The sequence below is a fragment of the Rhipicephalus sanguineus genome, chromosome 10 (assembly GCF_013339695.2).
Source record: "Rhipicephalus sanguineus isolate Rsan-2018 chromosome 10, BIME_Rsan_1.4, whole genome shotgun sequence".
Classification (NCBI taxonomy): Eukaryota; Metazoa; Arthropoda; class Arachnida; order Ixodida; family Ixodidae; genus Rhipicephalus; species Rhipicephalus sanguineus.
In genome coordinates this window covers 112583381-112603247 of record NC_051185.1, presented here as the reverse complement: position 1 = coordinate 112603247, position 19867 = coordinate 112583381, and the positions used below count along the sequence as shown (strand labels likewise).

At 46.8% G+C, this 19867-nt stretch overlaps 2 protein-coding genes across 2 annotated transcripts in view; one reads left to right on the top strand and one right to left on the bottom strand.

The window, feature by feature from the left end:
• LOC119372285 (uncharacterized) overlaps window positions 1–2269 on the bottom strand; it is a 115835-nt gene extending 113566 nt beyond the window's left edge. The window contains exon 1 of the mRNA XM_037642761.2: window positions 1739–2269. Within this exon, the coding sequence (XP_037498689.1) occupies window positions 1739–1877 (139 nt within the window). The 5' untranslated portion in view covers window positions 1878–2269. The remainder of the gene's footprint in view (window positions 1–1738) is intronic.
• A 340-nt stretch (window positions 2270–2609) lies between these two features.
• On the top strand, window positions 2610–19482 carry LOC119372284 (ras-related protein rab7). The gene is made up of 5 exons (XM_037642760.1): window positions 2610–2839; window positions 14004–14063; window positions 14761–14887; window positions 15066–15284; window positions 17338–19482. Exons 2-5 carry the CDS (start codon window positions 14011–14013, stop codon window positions 17551–17553), a joined length of 615 nt encoding a protein of 204 aa, XP_037498688.1. The 5' UTR covers window positions 2610–2839; window positions 14004–14010; the 3' UTR covers window positions 17554–19482.
• Window positions 19483–19867: the final 385 nt, after the last annotated feature.

The window sequence follows — 19867 nt, the reverse complement described above, 5'->3', positions numbered from 1 at the left end:
ATATAAAAAAATGACAAAAAAAAGGATTGCATATTGTTACGGGACATATTATACTGTACATATTGTAGTTAACTGTACATTTTGTAATTCTGTATTTTTCTGTCACCTGCTCAAAGTTTAGCTCTGCTGTATGAACTGTATGATGAACGTGGCAAAGTTTGGACACATTAAGTGCTGCCTTGTTCGCATCGTGTATGGTTGATTCCTGGGACTATAAATAGGCCATGTATCAGGTAAGTTAAGCATAAAGCCCCTAGATTTAACAGAAGCTACAGCTATAGTAACTATGTTCTTTTAAATTTCGTCCCCAACCATTTCTCCAGTCAATTCTGTCACTTATGGCTGTAGTGGTATTCATATCTTGTATGCATATCACCGCAGCCCTAATCACTAACCTTTGTTTTGTGTTTTACCTCTAATGCTGTGCACACCTAAATCAAACAAAATCTGCACTATGATCCTGAAATTTTTAGCTCTCTGGTTTGTTCTATGACAAATCCTTGTTCACTCTATGACTAGTTCAATTCTCATTTTATGACATCATGTACTGCTGTTAGGTGAGGCTTACTGCTTCGCAGGACTCTAGTGCGAGTTCAAGATCTTGAGAAAGTTTTTTCAGCACGAAACCATGCTCGTCTTTGTCTCATTGTTTTTGGTCTTTCGTCCTTGTGTGTATCGCGCTGAAAAAAAACTTGCTGAAGTTTATTGCTTCATTTTTTTGTGCCTTTTTTATTTCAGCCCGCTGCATCACCAATGCACCATTCCCAGAAGTAACTACAATTTGATAATTACATGACCACAGACAGTTCCTATCAACAATCATTAATGCAAGCCTCATTATCGAATTATGCACGCTTTAATCTAGTCTACAGCCATAATAATCATTATCTATCAGTCAGGCACAGTGCTTAAACTACTGCTTGTGAAATGCACATAACGAATCCTAGCCAGATGCGAGATGAATTATTACGTGTCATACATACATATGATGACGGCTAATTTGCACAGCGATATATATACATTTTTTTTTTCTTTTTGCCTCCATCGAACGCTCTCGCATTGACGCACGGCCGATGTTCTCGATCTTGCACCTGCGCTACACTTGCGTTCGGCATTCTTGCACGATATGTCACGCAGCTCTTAGTCAACTGCTCTCATATCTCTACTTTTGTCAGCATTAATTAATGTCTGTTATGTACGTAAATTCTGCAAATATTATTTCTGTTTTGGCAGCGTGCCGTATTTTAGCTGGCTACGTGTAAGACCGACCTTCATGCTTTTCTGGTGTATGTGAGGACAAAAAACCGAATCTAATCGAATCGGTCTGATCACTAGTGGAATATGTTGTACGGTTCGGTTGAGTACGATCCGAGGAATCGTAGATGCGGTCAGATCAAATGTCGTTAACTTGTTACCACTATGAGCAGGCGTCCTGAAACTACCTCCACTCAATCCGCGCGCAAGACAGGGTTATTGACACAGCTGCATCTCACTGAAATATGGCATGATGTTGGGCTCGTTGGTTCATAGATCCAGCAGACAAGTTTTACTTCGCTTCGTGTGTGTGCGTGATCCTATGTTCTTACGTGCTGTCTTCTTTGAGCAGTTTAAAACTGATCTGCATCTCATGCTAGTCGCCGAGATCGTTAAGAACTAGCTAGGTTGGGATCGGTTCCCGCGACATGATCACACCTTAGCACAAAGATAGGAACAGTTATCGAGACATCTTGTTTCTTACCACTGCTGCAGACAAGAACCAAGATCTGCCAGTCGGCGTTCTCGGCGAACGTTGATAAAACCACCGAGGCCCGAACACCGTCATGACGGCGAGAAGACGGCAGGGAGAGCAGTCGCGTCGTCTCGAACAAGTGGAACATTATTTTCGTGGAATTGGTTACGTCTTGTTTTCCAAGTGTATTTAGCGCGCCGGCACTGTCCTGCGCAGCGCCTCCGCCACTTGAACGTGTAGTGTCAAACCAGCGCCTCTGGTCAAACACATCTTGCCGGCAGAGTGTCGGCGCACTTCGAGGGCTGTGGGGAAGCCGACTTCTCAGGCGAAAAACGGAAAGCTAAAGCTACTGTGCGCGCACCGACTGCTCAGTCGTCGAATGGTGTCCCCGAGAAAGGAATTCTACGCGCTGATCTATCATCGGAAGTGACAACAATGCTTACACCGCAAAGTGACGCTGTTTCTTAGGACAACACGTACTCTATTCGGAAATAAAGGTTACTTTAGGGGAGTGGGTGAACACAGCACACACACACACCAACAAAAACTTTTCTGCGGGCAGCAGGGTTGCTCACCGGAGCTAGTGATTCATGGCCAAAGTTAACGAGCAGTTGACGATCACGTAACGTGTGAAAATGACGTCCATGACGTAGCTTTGACACTAGCAATACACAAAAGCATAGCCTTCAAGACTAGTAACTAAAAAAAATCAGAACATTGTTTGCGAATTTATTTAAATAACAATTCAAGTTATTTATATTTAGGTGTAATTACATTTAAAAAACATAGGAAATATAGCTTTGTTCAGTGCTTGTTTCGCTGACAGTAGTCGCGCGTAACGCCACCGCAGCGCTGCCATCGTTCACATGACGCGCGTGACGTCAGTTGTCCCGTGATCCAAGATCTGCGCCATCTTGGTTTAGTCGGTGTGTCTTTTTTCTCGCGCTCGGTGGTCGGATCGTTGGACTGTGCAAAGAAAAATTTTTTCCACTTCTCCCCTCCCGGAGTAGGGATCTCCCCGTGCGGCTGTGACGACCCCCAGTCATCCCGTTCTTCATCGGTGTGACGCCCCAACTCCCGAGGCCCGGCACCAGCTTCGGCAGCGTCTAGGTAAAGCCACAACAACAAAAATTTTTCCCCTCGAGACACTTGTCGACTCGACGTCGTTTAAGCCTAAGCCAGCAGCGAGCGACTCGCTTCTGCCAGACGGTGTGTGCATACGGTTGCGCCGCAGTCCGTGCGCTGGGAACGGGAATGCTTCGTGGCCTTTGACGGGAACTCGCTGCGCTCTTGTCAGTACTGGCGCAGAAACGGCGAAAGCCGCCCTCCGTTGAGTTCGTGACGAGGCGAGCTGCGCTGACAAATCAGCTGTTGGCCCGTCCCTGGGGGTTCCTTGAGCCTACTTCTACGAAGCGCTTCTTGGGAAGACTTGGTCCTCCGTCGCTGCCAACGTTTTTCCCCCCTCGCTGCTCTTTTGGCACCGTGTTTTGGCGTGCACTGTTAGCCGTACCTCGGCGGGAGGAAATGGTGGCGATTATCTCGTGCATGGGAATCCACCCACCTTTCGTTGTGCGAGTGATTGGGCGATCGCTACTCGCAAGGTTGACTTTGGTTTTCTGCCCCCCATTTTATGTCGGGTCGATTCAGTTTTTTTTTTCTTTTTTTTTTTTCCGACGCGCCGGCAGTTGTACCCTGCGACCGTGCCAATGCCCGTGACGCGGTAGTGGAGAAAGCGTGTCAAGATCACCAGTGCGTGAGTCAGTCGTCCTCTTCCGAGCACATCGTTCTCAATTTCGCCGAGCATGTTTTTCCGCTTAGCGCTTTTTTTCCCATTTTGTTTTCCTCTGCACGGGTTGTCGCTTAGCGCGTACTGGCGGTGTCACTGAACGCGCTCGTTAATACGCCGAGTGCTGGCGTTTTGTTAGCGCCGCCTTTTGTCTCGAAAAGCCTCGATCGTCGGCCCGTTTATTTTCCCCTGCGCATTCGGACGAGTGCCTCGTCGCGTGACTAGAATCGGCTGCGCTTGCGGAGCTGCAAAATGTTTTGAATAGAGCGGTGGTGTCATTTTTGACCGCGGTGGTTCCTTCCTGGTGAATGTTGTTGCGCAGTGCCTCTTGCGTCACTCGTCAGCTGAGGGTGAGTTAGGAGGATGTGACGACTGTAGGATGCTGCTTAATGCGTCTGCGAGTCGACCGCGCTGTGTTACGTGATTTACGCAGCGTTGCGCTCCTGGTCTGCTGCCGCGCGTGACTCTATCTGAAGGGTGTCACTGTCCGTGCGCCTTCTTCGTCGATGGCTGACTTCTTGTTGGCCAACAACCGTTGCTAACGCGTCTGCATCGTGCCTGGCGCTTCTCTTGAGAAGTCTTTGTATACCAGGCCTTAGAAGAGTGTAATCGCCTAATCATCCCATTCAGCAGCATTGATTTGCTATGACTCGAACGTTCAGCTTTTGTTGACGGGCAGGTTGTGCTTCCCCTTAGTAACTTGCTGACTCATCACGCCTTGACATTCCGCCATCCACTTTGCTACAAATGCTGACGCACTCGTTTCTGCATGTGCGACCGCGAGGTTGACGCAACCTTTCCATGCTGGTGCAGACAGAGCCCTTGTTATTAGAGTGCGCTCCTCTGATGATGCAGTGGCTTTGCTCGCCTATTTCGCGTGTGCTTCGTTTTCATTAGTGCTTTGTGAGCACTTCACTGTGCTCACATGCAGTAGTGCTCACGCTGGGAAATACTCGATAGTATGGCTGTCGCCTAACCACATCGCAAAGGAGGTATACCCAGGGCAAGTGCTGTTTTTCTTGAGAATAAGTCATCTCCTGTACAGAGATAACATTTCCTTGAGGCGTGCCTCCCCCTATGCATGCCCATGCAGTAATTGCGGGATTCGTGTATTGCATTGTGTTAAGAGAGCTCATCTGAGTAACATCAGTGAGCTAGTTGGTATGTGTTGAAGGCAAACACCACTACAAAAGGAACCAAAGATGTGACTGACTGCTAGCTCAAAGGCTTTTTTTTTTCTTTCTTTGAACAAAACAAGATGGCAGCCATAACTTGAAAGTGCACATCCTTGATCGCCCTTGCCAATAATTAAGGCAATGTTCCCCTTCTAACATTTTTAAGCCACTTCTCACGGAAAATCCTTTTGTCTGGCAATAAGTTTTGTTGTGTTTGCTTTGTTTGATTACAAAATCTTCTAGTCTTCGAACTACTCTGGACTAATTTGAGGCCTGGTTCGCCGTGGGTTTCAACCGCACATCTGCTCGTCCAAGTTGGCTGCCTTCGTTCAGGGCAGCAATCAATGGCCCTGCCCGTTTCAGTCAATAGCTGGCTGTTTACGCATTGGTGATAAGTGATGGCCAGTTTTATGGTGTTCCCTGATAAGCTGGCACAGGAGAGCTACCAAGAAATGGCCACACGAGATGTGCCTTTGCACCTCATTTCCGTAGCTGTGTAAGACTCTTATCTGGAACATACTTTAAAGACTTGGAGGACGCTTGAGCTTTGCCTTCAAGAGTAGAACATGATGGCGTAGTTGGGTCCTGTTTGCATCGCACCTCAATCACGCCGTGAGGAAAGAAACATCTGTACAAGTAATATTGGACATTTTAAACTATTCTAGAGTGCCTAGTGCAAGTACGGTTGCAAAGTGCCCACTACATGTCCACCTACGCAGGCACTGCGCGCTTTGTTGATGCTGATGACGATTAATTATTCCCGAGCGCTTTGTAATGGGCGGGCCTTTAAACCACCCACTCATTGTGCAATTCACATTTCTTGTCGCCTGTTACAATTCTATGCTTCTGCCGTGCAACAGTACATGTGTTAACCAGACTCCTCCCTCTATTTAACACCTCTATTGTGTTATATTACGAAACTTTCAGTAACTGGTATGTGCTCTGTGGTAGAACAGCCGCTTGCCACGCAGAATGCCTATGTTCGATTCCAGCCAAGACCCACGATTTTGATTACTTGCATCCATTGTGATTTCACTCGAAATCAATGACACCGGCACGGGTATTTCTGCTAAACAAGCTTCTTAACGCTATTGCATTAATAAGGGCTCCTGAAAAAATTGGTTTTGTTGCAACATGTAGATAATCCATTGAAAATACTTTGCACATGGTGCTTAACTGGCAAGAGCATTCGAAGATCATTTAGTCGTGTCAATTAAGGTGCATAATGCTTCAGTGTTAAGTATGAAAACAAGTGAATATAAAGACATGTCTTTGTGTGTGGTGTCCATTTTGGCTGTCTTAGTGTCTCACCTTGGGTGGCAAGTGGAGGCATTCTCGATGTTACTTCGCATAGAGGTAATTCTAACCAAATGTATGCGTGTTAGCAACGTGAAGGCTTCATTGTTTCCTTCAAAAGGCAGTCTTGTGCGCATTGTATGCGTTGCGGAAGAAAAACATCTGCGCCACATTGTTGTAGCCTGGCATCTGTTGTTTCTCTACGCTGCCTAACTGAGCTTCAGCTTCCCGTACTTGGTCCGGCCTTGTTGTCTTTGCTTCTTGCTTTTGCGACTTGTAAGAAATCCAACCTCTCGGGCCTTTTTTCTTCCCAACTTCATTTGTTTGTATATGCAGAATATTTAGTCAGTTATTTACTTATTAATAAGAAAGGATGAGGAAGGAATAGTAAGATAAGCAGTTAGCAAAACAAAATGCTACACGGCATTTTTCTAAACGATCTTGAACTCTCGTTTATCTGTTATGCTGGCAATTGTTGTAGGAAAATGGTTCCAGGCGACCCTTGGTCCAGGAACAAGTAGTTTCCCAATTTTGTGCAAAAGGATGGTAGGCCGACCTGATAACATTGATCCATCCTTGGCAATGTGCAGTGATTCCACTCCTGCGCCAACTGCGCCAAAGTGCGCCAAATAAGATTTACTGCGCCATCCTGATAATATCGACGAAATTTGCGCCAAACTGCGCCAAAGTCTCGGGTTTGGAGGCGTCTATCACCGGCAATCGCACCGCCGGCGCGTCAGAACATGTGCAGCTCGATCTTGGGGCTGCCAATAAAGTCGCAATCATGGACCAAGAATTATTCCGCTGAATAAATAGCGCTCGCGCGTGCGTTCCGAGTAAGCCACGATGCTATGCACGCGGTGCCGACGCAGCTTCTGTTCTGCAAGTCGGCTCGACAGCAAAACGCGCTCTCCGCAGAGGCTCGTGACATCTAGGCCTATCGGTAGCGAGAAAGTGCGACGGCGATTCATCGGCGGACGTCGTCTGTTCCAGAAACGCTGCTGATAGCTCGTTTCAAGCGTCGCACGGCACGTAAGGAAAGCAGTGTTCAGTAATAACTACATGAGTGCCGCTAAAATGTCTGTCACTTCTGTTTCCGGACATCGCGGAATGAAATCTGGGATCGCTCGCAGTAGATATAAGGGGCAATATCGAATTTTCCTTGCTTCGCGTTTATGGAAGAGCACGCGAACGGTGGAAACGCGTTGACACTTTTCCTCAGATATACTTTATCCATGGATCTTCATCCAGAACAGCTTTTTCGTAATTCCTTCCGCCAGCACGTCCGAGTTTGTAATCACTCTGCGGTAAATACCCCCTAAAAGGCCCTGCCGTTTCGAGCTCACGTGCTAGGGTTCCAATTCGAATTTTTTTGCTTACTTTTTTAAAAATTTCATCTCATTAGTAAAATCATATCTCCTGGTTGGAGCAGCCGCAAATGCGCAGCTGTCAGTAGTGGGCCCGTCGCTGACGGCCCACAGTGAAGCGGCTAGGCCATGTTACACGTCCGCCCCTCGCTTTCGGGGGTCAATAGCTAACGGTTAAAAAAACTCAGTTTCGCTTAAGAGTGAAGCAATGAATGCGATACCAAAAAATTGTATTGTGAAACGAAGTAAGACTAGCAGCTAACTCTTTTGGACCCGATCTCACGTAACTCAACAAAACGCTGGTTTAAGGGAATATGGCCCCTCCAGGAACCGAAGCGTTTTCTTGCTCTGAGTTCTCTAAACGCGAAGTAAGCGTTGAAGGCACAGCAAGTTTACCAGCCGTCTCCTGATGACTCGAGATAGCGCGCGCGCCAGCGACTGCGCCCTTTGAACGATGCGCCCCCCCCCCCCTTCCGCTCCCCTGGCGACCCTTCATGCTCCTTACGAAAGACGGGCGGGGCGTTTCCTCTCTGTTTGATGAGCAATCCACGGCAGGCCCGCACGCGGGAAGATGTTATCGCATGCGCTGTCCGTGCGGCGGAGACAGACGGCCGGCTAGTTTAATCTCTGCTTCAGCCGCGTTCGTCGCCAGCGCTCGCGAGCTTTTACCCGCGGCTAGAATGCGCGTGGTGATGTTATTAATTTGGATTTTATACGGAAAATTGCGGCAACGGCGACGGCAAAAATCCGCCGAGAGTGTCCATATAATTGCTATCGCAAGGGTCAATGTACGGGGCAGATTTTGCGCCCCCCCCTCTTAGGTGATAAGCCCCCCCCCCCCCCCCCTGTGCGCACGCCTATGCTCCTGGGATGATTTTTTCCATGAGATTTGCAATGAATCGAAATATTTCTAGCCTTCATAAGAGCCCCATAATAATACTGAGGTGCTTGAATGTTAATGCAATATGCTTCTGTATTGCACTCCAGGATGTAAAATTCGCTGCTCCAAAGTGCTCCCAGATGCAAAATTATCTGCTCCAAAGTGCTCCAAGATGAAAATTTTGCTGCTCCAAAGTGCTCCAAAACGGAAATTTTGCTGCTCCAAAAATTGCTCCAAATCAGAAGTCCTCGGTAGCATCACTGAATGTGTAATAAACAGCATGAAACGGGGCGTCCTTCAAATCGCTGTTGTATTGGTAGACTTTGTGAAAAAAAGATCCAGAGAAAGTGCTTTCTGGTGCAAGGAAAAGTCGGGCAAGTTTAGGGTTCTCTTCAGACTTGACACTGGAACGGCATGACTAATTTGAGCAGGTTAAATGTGCCGAGCGATTCTGAATGACTTCAAGAATTTGAGTGACAGTGGTATAAGTTGGACACCATGCGGTGTATACATACTCTTAATTTAGAACTTAACCAAGGTTGTTTACGATGGGGCGTTCATTGTACATACCCTCGGCGTTAAGGTGGGAGTGAGCACAGTCAATGTGTTATGTGAAGGGTTGCAGAACCAAAGAGTAACAGGCAGGCTACAGCAAAGGTCTGCACAATGTTATCTTGGGAACTCTTGCCAAGTCCGTGGTCAACAATAGCACACACAGGAAGGCGGGTTTCCTTCTACAAACATTTTTGTTGCAAAATGAGTTACAGCATTTATTCCAAATGATAGAATGTCAGAGTTGTAAAGTACTGCATGTTTGTTCATACTTCAGAATTTGAATCTGCTTACGACATTGTGCTTAGGACAAGCGAAGTCATTGGTTGTCCGACTGAAGGGTTGGAACTTAGTGCTTTAACAGTCAGTACATAAGTGACAGTTTTCAGAGTGTTTCAGAAATTGGAGATTTATTAATGACTGTGGTGATAACTGCAGTGCTGGTTGTAGAAGCACGTACAGTGAAACCTCGGTGGTACGATCACAGCTTATACGAATTTCGGGGTGATACGAATTTTTCGTTGGTCGCAGCCAAGGGCTTTCACCCACTGACTTTCACCCCGTGACATTTGATACGAACGTACGCTACCGCCTAGGTACGAAGAGGTGCTGTCTGTGCTGTCGCGGAAGATGCGCCAAGCACGTGCGAGCACGTTAATGCAAGCGTGGGCATGCGCGTCGCACCACCAAATCGTCAGAATCGCGGTGTAAGAAAAACTTTTCTTACGGTCAGATTAAACCTTCAGAGACACGTCACGGCCTCCGAGGTCGTGTGCGCGAATCTTTGAGGCTCTTATGTGCCTCCGTGTGCCTTCGCGTTTAGATTACAGAGGTCATTAGCGTCATGCTTTTTTTTTCTAACGCGTCGATGCGGGCTGCTGTCGTACTGTGTCTACACGTGCCTGCCTCGTGCATCAGACATCCTATGAAAGGTGGACGAGGGCCGAAAGAAGGCGAGGACGGTCTTTGCGAAGGAGTCGGGCCTCACAACGTTAACATGCTCGACCGCTGAGGTCGCACTGGTGCGGACACGGCCGTAAATCTCCCAAAAAACATCCCCAACATCTCCACGATAACAAAATCATAACACAGGACCATGGTTCTGTAATTTTGTGGCCTTGATCCATCGCCTCAAAGTGCTTCTTTTGTTACTTTCGCTGCAGAACTCCGGTGTCGTGGAAAAAAGCTTACGTATGATTGCAGACATCTAAAAACTTGGCTGGACAATCATTCAGGGTTGTTCCTGACGTTGCTGCGGCCCTGAAAAACAATAAATGAAATGTACGCTAGCTTTCTTTTGTCACATGCTAATTTTCCATGCTTTCTGGTGATATGAATTTCTGATACGATTATTTTTGGTGGTCCCATGAGATTCGTATCACCGAGGTTTCACTGTATGTGCATCAAGGGCATGAAACTGCTGTACCCCTGGCTTAGTGGCTATAGTGTTGCACTAAACAAGTAGGTGCAGGTTCTTCAAGCCAAGTGAAAAAGCATGCAAATTTAAAGACATGGTGCTAGAGGCCCTCTTCATATTTTTTACAGCGAAAGCTGTTATGAGATCACAACAGCTGTTTTTGGCGCCGTAGTTGTCCACTGCCAGTGTCCGTAACCGCTATTGCACGAAATAAGAAAAAAAAAATGAAAAATTTCCAGGATGAAATGGGGTTTGAACCTGGGCCCTCTGCGTGGAAGCCCAATATTCCACTACAGAGCCATGCCGGTGCTTGAAACTCCTTTGCAAAAAGATTCTATACAGGCTTCATGTCGGGAAGGAACCTCATTGACATATGTAATCTAGCGTGGTAGAAGAGTAAAATAACAACCAGGCGTCACATGGCAGGAATTCTGTAACCAGGCGTCACACAATGAGAATTGCACCGCGAGTGGGTTGTTGAATGCTTCCAACCCATTACAAAGGGCTCTGCCATAATTTGTCATCAGGCACAGCATCAACAAGGTGCACATAATGCTTTAGAGGTGTTTAGCAGGCACCACGTTTCTCCACAGAATGACGAAAAATGGCGTAGTGGCTGCTTCCCTACTTCACAAAAATTATTATTTATAGCGTAGTGGGTTCCTCGCAAGTGCACATGTATTGGTTGCGAAGGAAGCCCATAAGGTCCGCTTGATCCATTTCCTCAGGGTCTCAAAGTTTTTTCCCTCTCTTTCTGGCGTGTCGCACAATGCCATTTACGTAACTAATGGGTAGTTTTGAGCTTCGAACCCATTGCAAAGGTGTCAGCCACAATTCTTCGTCGTCAGCCATCTCATCAACAAAGTGCACATAATGCCTTAGACGTGTAGCAGGTACCTCGCTTCTCCGCAGAATGACGAAAAAATAATTTTCCTCCTCCCTCAAATGATGTGCTCTATGTTGATGCCGCCGATTACGGGAACAGAAATTATTATGCAATATCAGTCATCCACTCTCACGGCCAGATCACTGCGGCCGCCATAGCCCTGGCCCTCACAATACCTAATTAATGTGTGTCTTAAGCAACTCAAAAACAGCCATATATAATTTTGGAGCAGGCAGGGTCTCTAAGCCAGCCCTTTGCCTGCTTTTGGCCCATCCCCTCAATCGAATTGTAGCACTAATCTGGACTCCGGCGCATGCGGGCCTTGCCAAAAACAAGGCGGCTCATGCCAGTGCCCGAGGATTTACAGTCCGGGCACAAGCATCCGATGTGTGGCAACTCGCTACGGAGGAGGCACCGTTTACGGCACAAGATCGGCTTATTTCAATCGATGACATCTGCACACACTACCGATTAGAACGTTTAATCTTTCCTCCACTCGTTCGCAAATGCCCACGCAGATGCGAAATTCTGTGGCGACAGCTGCAGACTCGCATCTTTCCTGCCCCTTACCTCCTACACCGCATTCATCCCTCCAGTTACCCTTCTCCCTCTTGTAAATGCTGCGCCGCTTCTACACTAGACTTCAACCACATCATGTGGCGATGCCTTAAGAACCCTCTCCCCCCTTTCCTGACACGCTTAATTTCTAGCGAGGAGCAGTGGGAGGCTGCCTTGGGCAGCTCAAGGTCAGACATTTAGGAGGCCATCTTGGAGTGGGCTGGGAGGGTAGAGGAGGCCTACTTCAAGTAGCTCCTCCCCCCCCCCCCCCCCCACCCACCCTCTGTCCCATTTTCCTCTTCCCTTTAAACAGGGATCAATAAAGTTGTGCATTCGTTCATTCAGTAATGGCGTAGTGGGTGCTTCCCAGCTTCACAAAAAATGAGGCCCGAGAGAGTTTACAACAGGCTCTAGAAATGCCGCTCTTCCAGCTTTCGCTGTGTCTGTGCTGCACTTTCCGCACTGATCTGGCATTCATCTTTTTTTTTATGTACTCTGCAAATATCACTAGTGAAATGATGAGTAAGGTGACAACTGTCTGCCAGGCGTGGACACACAACTTATCCAGTAGCGTACAGAGAGTACTAGATTTAGTAATTCTATTGTTCGGGGAAAGCTGAATTTCAGGGCATTGCACACGATGCACCTAACAGCTTTCTTCAGATAGGATAGCAAAATGACCAGAACCAGTAGTGAAAGCTAAAATTTCTGGCATTTGTGATAAGCGCTTTGATGAAACTGAGAATTTGTATGTCGTGTGCTACCACATGTTTCAGTTTCTTCACCTAATTTGGTGTGCTGTCGCCCTTGTACTTATTAGGCTTTGCACATGCTGCCTCAATTAAGCACTGGGGATAGCACACTTTGGTCACATAAATAGTTCTTATAACCTTGACTGGCAGAAGCAGCAGCTGTGGGGTGCTGCACGTATCCCCATCGAAAAACACATGCGCAGCTACACACCCCTGGCACAAGCTTCCACCATTTGCAGTCAGTTTCACATGTGGAGACAAGCAACTGCTGGTTTTAGTAGCTCTGAGTCTACTGTGCCATGCATGCCAGTTGGTATGCCTCTACCATGTTGTTGGAACAAGAAAAACTTATCCACGCAAAAGTTTTGCCATTACAAAGCTTTCTGAGGGTTCCATGTGAATAGTGTTTTTAGCATCATACCATGGGTGGGCAACATTTTTTTTTCTCTAAATTCATCTTCCTTCACCTTGTGGGACTTTCGCATTACTGATTTGCCATAACATTTTAAGTAACAATTTGAGGATATGAAAATGAAGAGCATTGGTAGTGATAGATTTGCCGCAATGGTGGTAAAGTGGTTACTGTGCTGTGTTACTGTGCAGGTCACTGGTTCAATCCGGTGGTCGCATTTCTAGGAAGGGGAAATGCTAGAGGCCTGTGCGATGTCGCTGCATGTTAAAGAACCTCGCGTTTTTAAAATTATCTGGAGCCCCTCCACTACAGTCTCCTTCAGCCCGAGTTGCTTGGAGAGGTTAAACCCACGAAAGCAAACCAGATACACTTCCCCCCCAGTGGCTAATTGGGCAACATGTGTGGGGAAAATTCAAGGAAATATATTTTTTACCTGGGGGCACTTGTGCAAAGTTTATTAAATGTAAGGAACTGAAGAATTAAAATAAAGTTTCATCCATAAAATATAAATTCACTTAATCAAACATAGACTGTGAGATTCACAGAAGGCATTAACTGTTCCTTAATTCTTAATTTAAGTACACCTAAGGGGGGGGAGAGTTGTGGAAAAGTGAATCTGTTTTCATCTTTGTGCATTGCAGATAGCTGTGCTTACTATGCTGGTGGCTTACATTGCAATTTTTAAGAATATGGACCTTTGCAATTAGCTGCAAGGTAGTGCCATCTACCATGACAGGATAAATATTTTTATCTTAGCCAGGCATTGACCAACTTTCATATTTATGCACAGGCTTCTGCTACAAGGCTTCACAGGCTTCAGCAATTCAAATCCACAAAGGCTAGGGTGGCATTCTGACATACTAGCCAAGATCCTTGAAAGTAAAAGGTTGTGCGAAAAAAAGGACAAGTTTGCATGGAAGGGTAGGGGAACAAGCGCTTTTACCCGTACCCTCCCATGTGTACATGCCCTTTTATTGCGCAACCTTTTACTTTCATGTATGTTTGACACACTAAGCTAGCAGTGAGTTCTAAGAGTGAAATTCAATACGTGCCTGTTGTAGTTTTCCAGGATTAGCTAAACTCTTAACTCTGTCCAAGCCACTGACTGTGGGAAATGTCCAGAAAACTAGATTTCTGACTTCTCTCGTGGTAATGCTGCATTTGCTTACAATATCTTTTTTCTTTTCTTCTAGCTTCACAATGTCGTCCAGAAAGAAGGTGCTACTTAAGGTCATCATCCTTGGGGAAAGTGGGTATGTATCAAGCTCAAGAAAGGCTTCTCTAAATGTCATACACGCAGGACTTGTGGCACCCACGGTTTTGAACAGTCTGAATGGGAACAATTGTTAGGCCCCTGCAGACATGCTTGATCGTTGGAGGCCAAACATGTCTCGGCCGAGTGTAGTGGCACATGAGTGTTACAGTGCTCATGGTGTACCGTTACAAGACAGTGCTAAAACATTGCACCCCCTTCCTACACTGACGCTGGGCCCAATTACCACACCCCCTGCTGTAACTAGCAACTACTCGCAGAAATAGACAGAGCCACGTATGACTTTCACAATAGTTTCTATTATGACCACCCTCGATTGCCCCTTCACAAATATGGAACATCTCGTTTCTTCAAGCCATACCAATAAGATCAAGTGCAGAGCCAAACATCTCCTGTTTTCTATCTTCCCATTACTGTGGCTAGTGTGTCCGGCCTCATTGGCTCAATAGACAGCTTGTTTGTGGTCCGCTCAACCTTCCAAGGTCTATGTGACTTTTCATAAAGGTTTTTCTGCCTCTTTCTCTGTGCTTATTCATGGTAGTGGTATGTCCTGACGAGTCCTGTATGGGGACAGCTAAGCTGACAGAATCTCCTAATGGTCCTGGGTGCTCAAGTTCTACTTAGAACGGGCCAGTGTTGTAACTGTGCTTAGCTACTGAATTCTTCTGGTGATGCAGGGTAGGCAAGACTTCACTGATGAACCAGTATGTGAACAAGAAATTCAGCAATCAGTACAAGGCCACCATCGGTGCCGACTTTCTCACCAAAGAAGTCATGGTCGATGACAGGCTGGTCACCATGCAGGTGAGTGTGTGTCAAACCTTTTTCCAAGGTGTGAATGGGCATTGAAAACAAGTAATGTGCTTTGCCATACAGGTTGCTCGAAGGCATTTGTGCCTGCAAAGTGTATGTGGCAAGTGTTACGAGACAGGTTTAAATCGGTCACTGATCACGCAAGTGTGTCTCCGTGCTTCCTTCCCAGATCTGGGACACGGCTGGCCAGGAACGATTCCAATCGCTGGGCGTGGCCTTCTACCGGGGTGCCGACTGTTGCGTGCTGGTGTTTGACGTCACCGTGCCGGGCAGCTTCAAGGCCCTCGAGTCGTGGCGCGACGAGTTCCTCATACAGGCCTCGCCTCGAGACCCCGAGAACTTCCCCTTTGTCGTCATTGGCAACAAGGTCGACCTGGACAACCGGGGGGTGAGTGGACTTCGGCACTCACTTTTCAGTTGGCCTCAAGCAAGGCTGTGTCGCAGACATTCACGGCAGCCAGCTGTGCTGTCTTATTGGTTCGTTAGTGTGTGTTCCAAAAGGACACACGCGAGCTCTTTTGACCGAAATAAATGTTGCGTGCTTATACTGTGGTTCGAAAACAGATTTTGCTAGTTTTTTTGGTGATACAAAATTTCGGGTCATACGAATATTTTCGCCCACCCTTGAGATTCGTCTCACCTAGATTCTGCTGTAAAGAATTGCAGTATAGTGGAGCAATCTATCTTCACCAAGCAATCTGTTGCCTGGCAGTTGACTGGCGAAAGAATGATCTTGTGCGCATGGTGATGCTGGTTATAAAGGATAGAGAGAGTGAAGACACTGGGGTCTTGCACTGCAATCTCATCATGGAGGCTGTCCTCCCTGATGTACCACGGTAGTTGCGTGAGGCGTTGAATCTGATGGTGAGTCCAAGGCAGAGATGGTGACGGTTAACACATTGCTACGAGCTGGCTATATCAAGGAATAACTGCGCAACTTTGCACTGATTCTCACTGTCTTGCACGCGTAACCACGCGAACCGCAACTAGACTCTGCAGCCATATGTCACTGAGCAAGAACATGCTGGAAGCGTTCTTCCAAGTGGAACTGTTTAGAAACAGACTGCCTATAACTTTTGCATACAAACATGCCTTCTTACCAATTGCTGTTGCCTAATCCGCCTTTCATTTTCCTGTGCTGCCGTGTTGGTAGGGGCCAGGACAATTGGTATTGCCAGATGCAAAGCCTCAGAGATGAGGCATTTCGCGACTTTTCCACTAGGGGATGGGTGCATGCGCAGGGGCATCGTGGAAAAGGCAGATTGGATGGGTGACAGCAATAATTATCTCACTTTGTGTCCCCCTGGATATACTTGGAAAGGGGGTCTTTACTGTGCTGAATTTTGAGAAAACCATAAATCTTGATTTTGATCACCCTCTATATTTTCAGTCGAATGTAATACACTGTACTGTGAGAGCACTTCAAAGTGCTCATGTAGAAGCAACACTTCCCCTGTTGCTAAGGCAACTTGCTAACAGTGAGGAAAAACGTAATACGGTGTAATGTTTTAAAAATTTTGGTGATCTTGCAGCTGTGCACTAAATATATATATATTGATATATATAAACCTTTAGGTAGCGTTTATTTCTGGTTGTTCTCACTGTTGAGGTTTCAAGGTGTGCAGATTCTGCAGTACAAGCATTTACAGAATAAGGGTGGCAGGGCTATATTTTGACCATAGCAAGGCACCAAAGTTCGAGTTAATGTGGCTTGCTGTAAATGCTCTAGGAAATTGGACATTTTCTGTTCCCAATTCTGATGTGAATGAAGTTGGGGGCTACCGTGTTATACTCTGGTACAAGTAAAGAAAAAAGCGGCTTTACTGTTTATTGCACCCGCAGAACTGGATCACTGTCTGGTTTAGAATCTCTCAAAGGGTGACCGCTTCGTTACTCTCTCGTTTATTGCTCGCTGTGGCATTATTACGCCTGTTTCTGTGCAGAGTCAAGTTGTTGAGGGAAAACCCGGAAGAGCAGAAATTCACTTTCTGCAATAAAGCTGCAATTCACTACTCCGGCTGGCCAATAAACTCTTCCACGTGTAGTACTGTGAGGGGGAAATAAAAGAAATTGAACTAAAATTTTATCTTCGCTCAAAATGAAGGCTTACAGAGGAACTACTTTACGGTGCAAACGCACTCATAGAAGCTTGGGTTCAAGCGCTGCCTGTAGGTGCAAAGTGTTCAGGCGAAAAGCCACTTTTTTCTTGGCTTGTACCCGAGTATAGTGATGCATACATTTTGCCTCGCTAGTTTTGTTTTTGAAGGGAAGAAGTGGAAATTTTAAGGGCTCGTTTTTCTTTGTTATACACAATATTAATGAGCACTAACAGACAAGTTAGTGCTCATTAATAGTTGCTAAGTTGCATTAATAAACGCATGCTAAGTGAATGGTTGGTTCCTCATAGTGGCACGCATGCTCTCTCCTTGCCAATGACACAGGTGTCCACCAAGCGGGCCCAGGGCTGGTGCCAGTCAAAGAACGGCATCCCGTACTTTGAGACGAGTGCCAAGGAGGCCCTGAACGTGGAGCAGGCGTTCCAGACGGTGGCCAAGAACGCACTCGCCCAGGAGACGGACGTGGAGCTCTACAACGAGTTCCCCGACCAGATCAAGCTGACGAACGAGCAGAAGCCGCGCAGCCAGGGCTGCTGCTAATCCCACCTCCCCTTCTTCCAACAGACAGGCAACGTGCACGACCAACAACCCAGTGCTTGCACATACTCCCAATGCACTCCCAGCCGTCGTCCGCGAGCCTCAACACGAGCAGACGCCTCGGTGGCAGCAGAAGACGGGACTCGGATCGTCTGCTCGTTTGAGCGAGCAGACGGCGACCGTGTGAAGTTTGTGTGTGCGCGCGCGTGCTTCAGCGGGCCAAGGGGCATGCAGCTCGGCACTACATTTCTTCGCTTTTTGCCGGCCTCTTTGTCTCAAAAAGCTTTGTTTCTGGACACAAGAGTGTGCGAGGCAGGGTGCGGGAAGTCTCAAGAGTCGTTGCCCGCCCTGCCGAGGCAGGTGGAGCCTGTTGCGAGCACGTGGGGTGGAGATGTCGTTGGCGTCCTCTTGTGGGTGATCAACGTTGCTGCTGCACATTCGTGTTGTCGGTTTCTTCCCACGGCAGCGGGGCGAGGTGGTGTTGCGATCCGTGGAATCGTTCTGGATGCAGATACAGTTGAGCGTGGCTCGTCAATGCGCCTAGGCTGGCAATCCATTGTTGGAGACTGTTTTGTGACAGTCCAGATTTGAATGCACGATTTGTTGTAAATTTTGATGTAATGCGCTCCAACACGGTAGAACTGTGCCGATCGAAGTCGAACCTAACAGGCTGGCATGTTCTTTGAACACGAGTTTATCTTACCCATCGGGAATGGGGAGGGGGGCTTGCATACCTGCACTGTGCACTTGAAGCTTTTGTTCTGGCACAGGTTGAAGCATGCTGAAGTTATCGTATGCCATCTGCAGGCATTGTAATATAGATGATGCCCTGATTTTATGAGGCTGAGGCCGTGGATAGCAGGCGAAGGTATTGGCTCTCTTCAACTATCTTATGTGCTTATAGCGAACGGCAATTTGTATTTTCTCATTCTTGCCTAGCCTATTGCTACTGTTTATTTCTGCTCTAATGCCCTCAGCTTTAATACTGCATATGGTTTTTGGTAGATCTCTTAGTACCTCCAGTAGTAGTTCGAAAGAGCGGTGGTAACTGATAAATATCAACTACTGTAGCATTCCTCGCCCATTGGTATCCCAGGTGGCCTTAATAGATCTGTCTTGATGCCACGCTTTCGCAATTCAAATTCGGCAGTGCACTATTGTGCCTCTTGTGTGATCGGAAAGTAGGCCTTTTCTTTGGGTGACAGTGCAAAGTTTTCCAAGGTGCACCTAGTAACAAAAAAAAAAAGCATGCTTTACTTCCAACTTCATTGGTACAGCCGCGAAGTTACATTTCGAGAATACGGTTTATTTTTTTGCTCCCCTCAACTGTTCTGTACATACAATTCTCCAGCTTTGGTTAGCTGACATGGAACCACGTGGTAGGCAGTTCGTCTCTCGTAGTTCAAGCTTTGATTTGGCAGTGGCATCACATATTTCGACGAGGCAAATGATGTTTCCTAGGTCGTGGCGGTTACGCCTTTACCTCCGCTACAGTGCGGCTGGTGCTGCAGGTAACCTTGTCCAAAGGCCGTAGCAAAATTGCGTTCCTTCCCTGGGGTCGCGTAGCGCCAAGTTGGGAACAGCTTTATACGGGGGTGTATCTGTGCAGGGTGTGCTTTCTTTTAGATGGAGTGAGAGCTGCACTATTTTTTTAGGGAGATGACTGATGTCTGTGCTGGTGGTTACTAATTTTAAGCCTCTGGTTTATATATACTGTTGATGCCTCTTTTTTTTCCTTTTTTGTTGAGTTTATTTTTTACTCGTGTTACAACACTCTGCCACGAGCGACTCTTTTCATCCCTTCTTTTATGTTCCAGCTGCCAGCCCCTCGTCATAGCATGTTACAAAAGATTCTTTGCTGTTTGAGAGAGAATGTGTAGGCCTTTTTTTTATGAATAAATCTGCAGTATGTACACTGTACTCGGTTATGCAGGCTGTCTCGAATGTTTGCTGCTGGGAGAATTCTCGGCTCTTTTGTTGCGTGATGGGCAGCGAAGGATGGCTGCTGCTCACTACTACAGGTATCGTGGGAGTTGAAAGTGTTCATTTTCCACATTAATGCTGTTCAAATAAATTCGGTGTAGTGCGTCCTCCACGTGGAAGGCGAATTTCAGGCTGAGTACATTGCAAGGTGCCTTTACAAACAGCCTGCCTGTGAGCCCTCACTGTCATGTGAGCTGAGTAGAGCAAATTTTAAAGCTTAACGTATGTCACTGCTTATAACTTTCACTCCACTACTTGAATTTACTTGGAAGTTACTTGATACTAATTTACCAATCACTTTGGCTTCGCTTTGAACTAAAAGTGGTAATTGCAC

What these genes read in the sequence shown, in the direction of transcription:
- LOC119372284 (XM_037642760.1), top strand. Translation starts at nt 14,011, where the DNA reads ATGTCGTCCAGAAAGAAGGTGCTACTTAAGGTCATCATCCTTGGGGAA. An exon ending in ACAGGCTGGTCACCATGCAG is followed by an intron (nt 14,888 to 15,065) that starts GTGAGTGTGTGT and finishes CTTCCTTCCCAG; the next exon opens with ATCTGGGACACGGCTGGCCA. An exon ending in TCGACCTGGACAACCGGGGG is followed by an intron (nt 15,285 to 17,337) that starts GTGAGTGGACTT and finishes CCAATGACACAG; the next exon opens with GTGTCCACCAAGCGGGCCCA.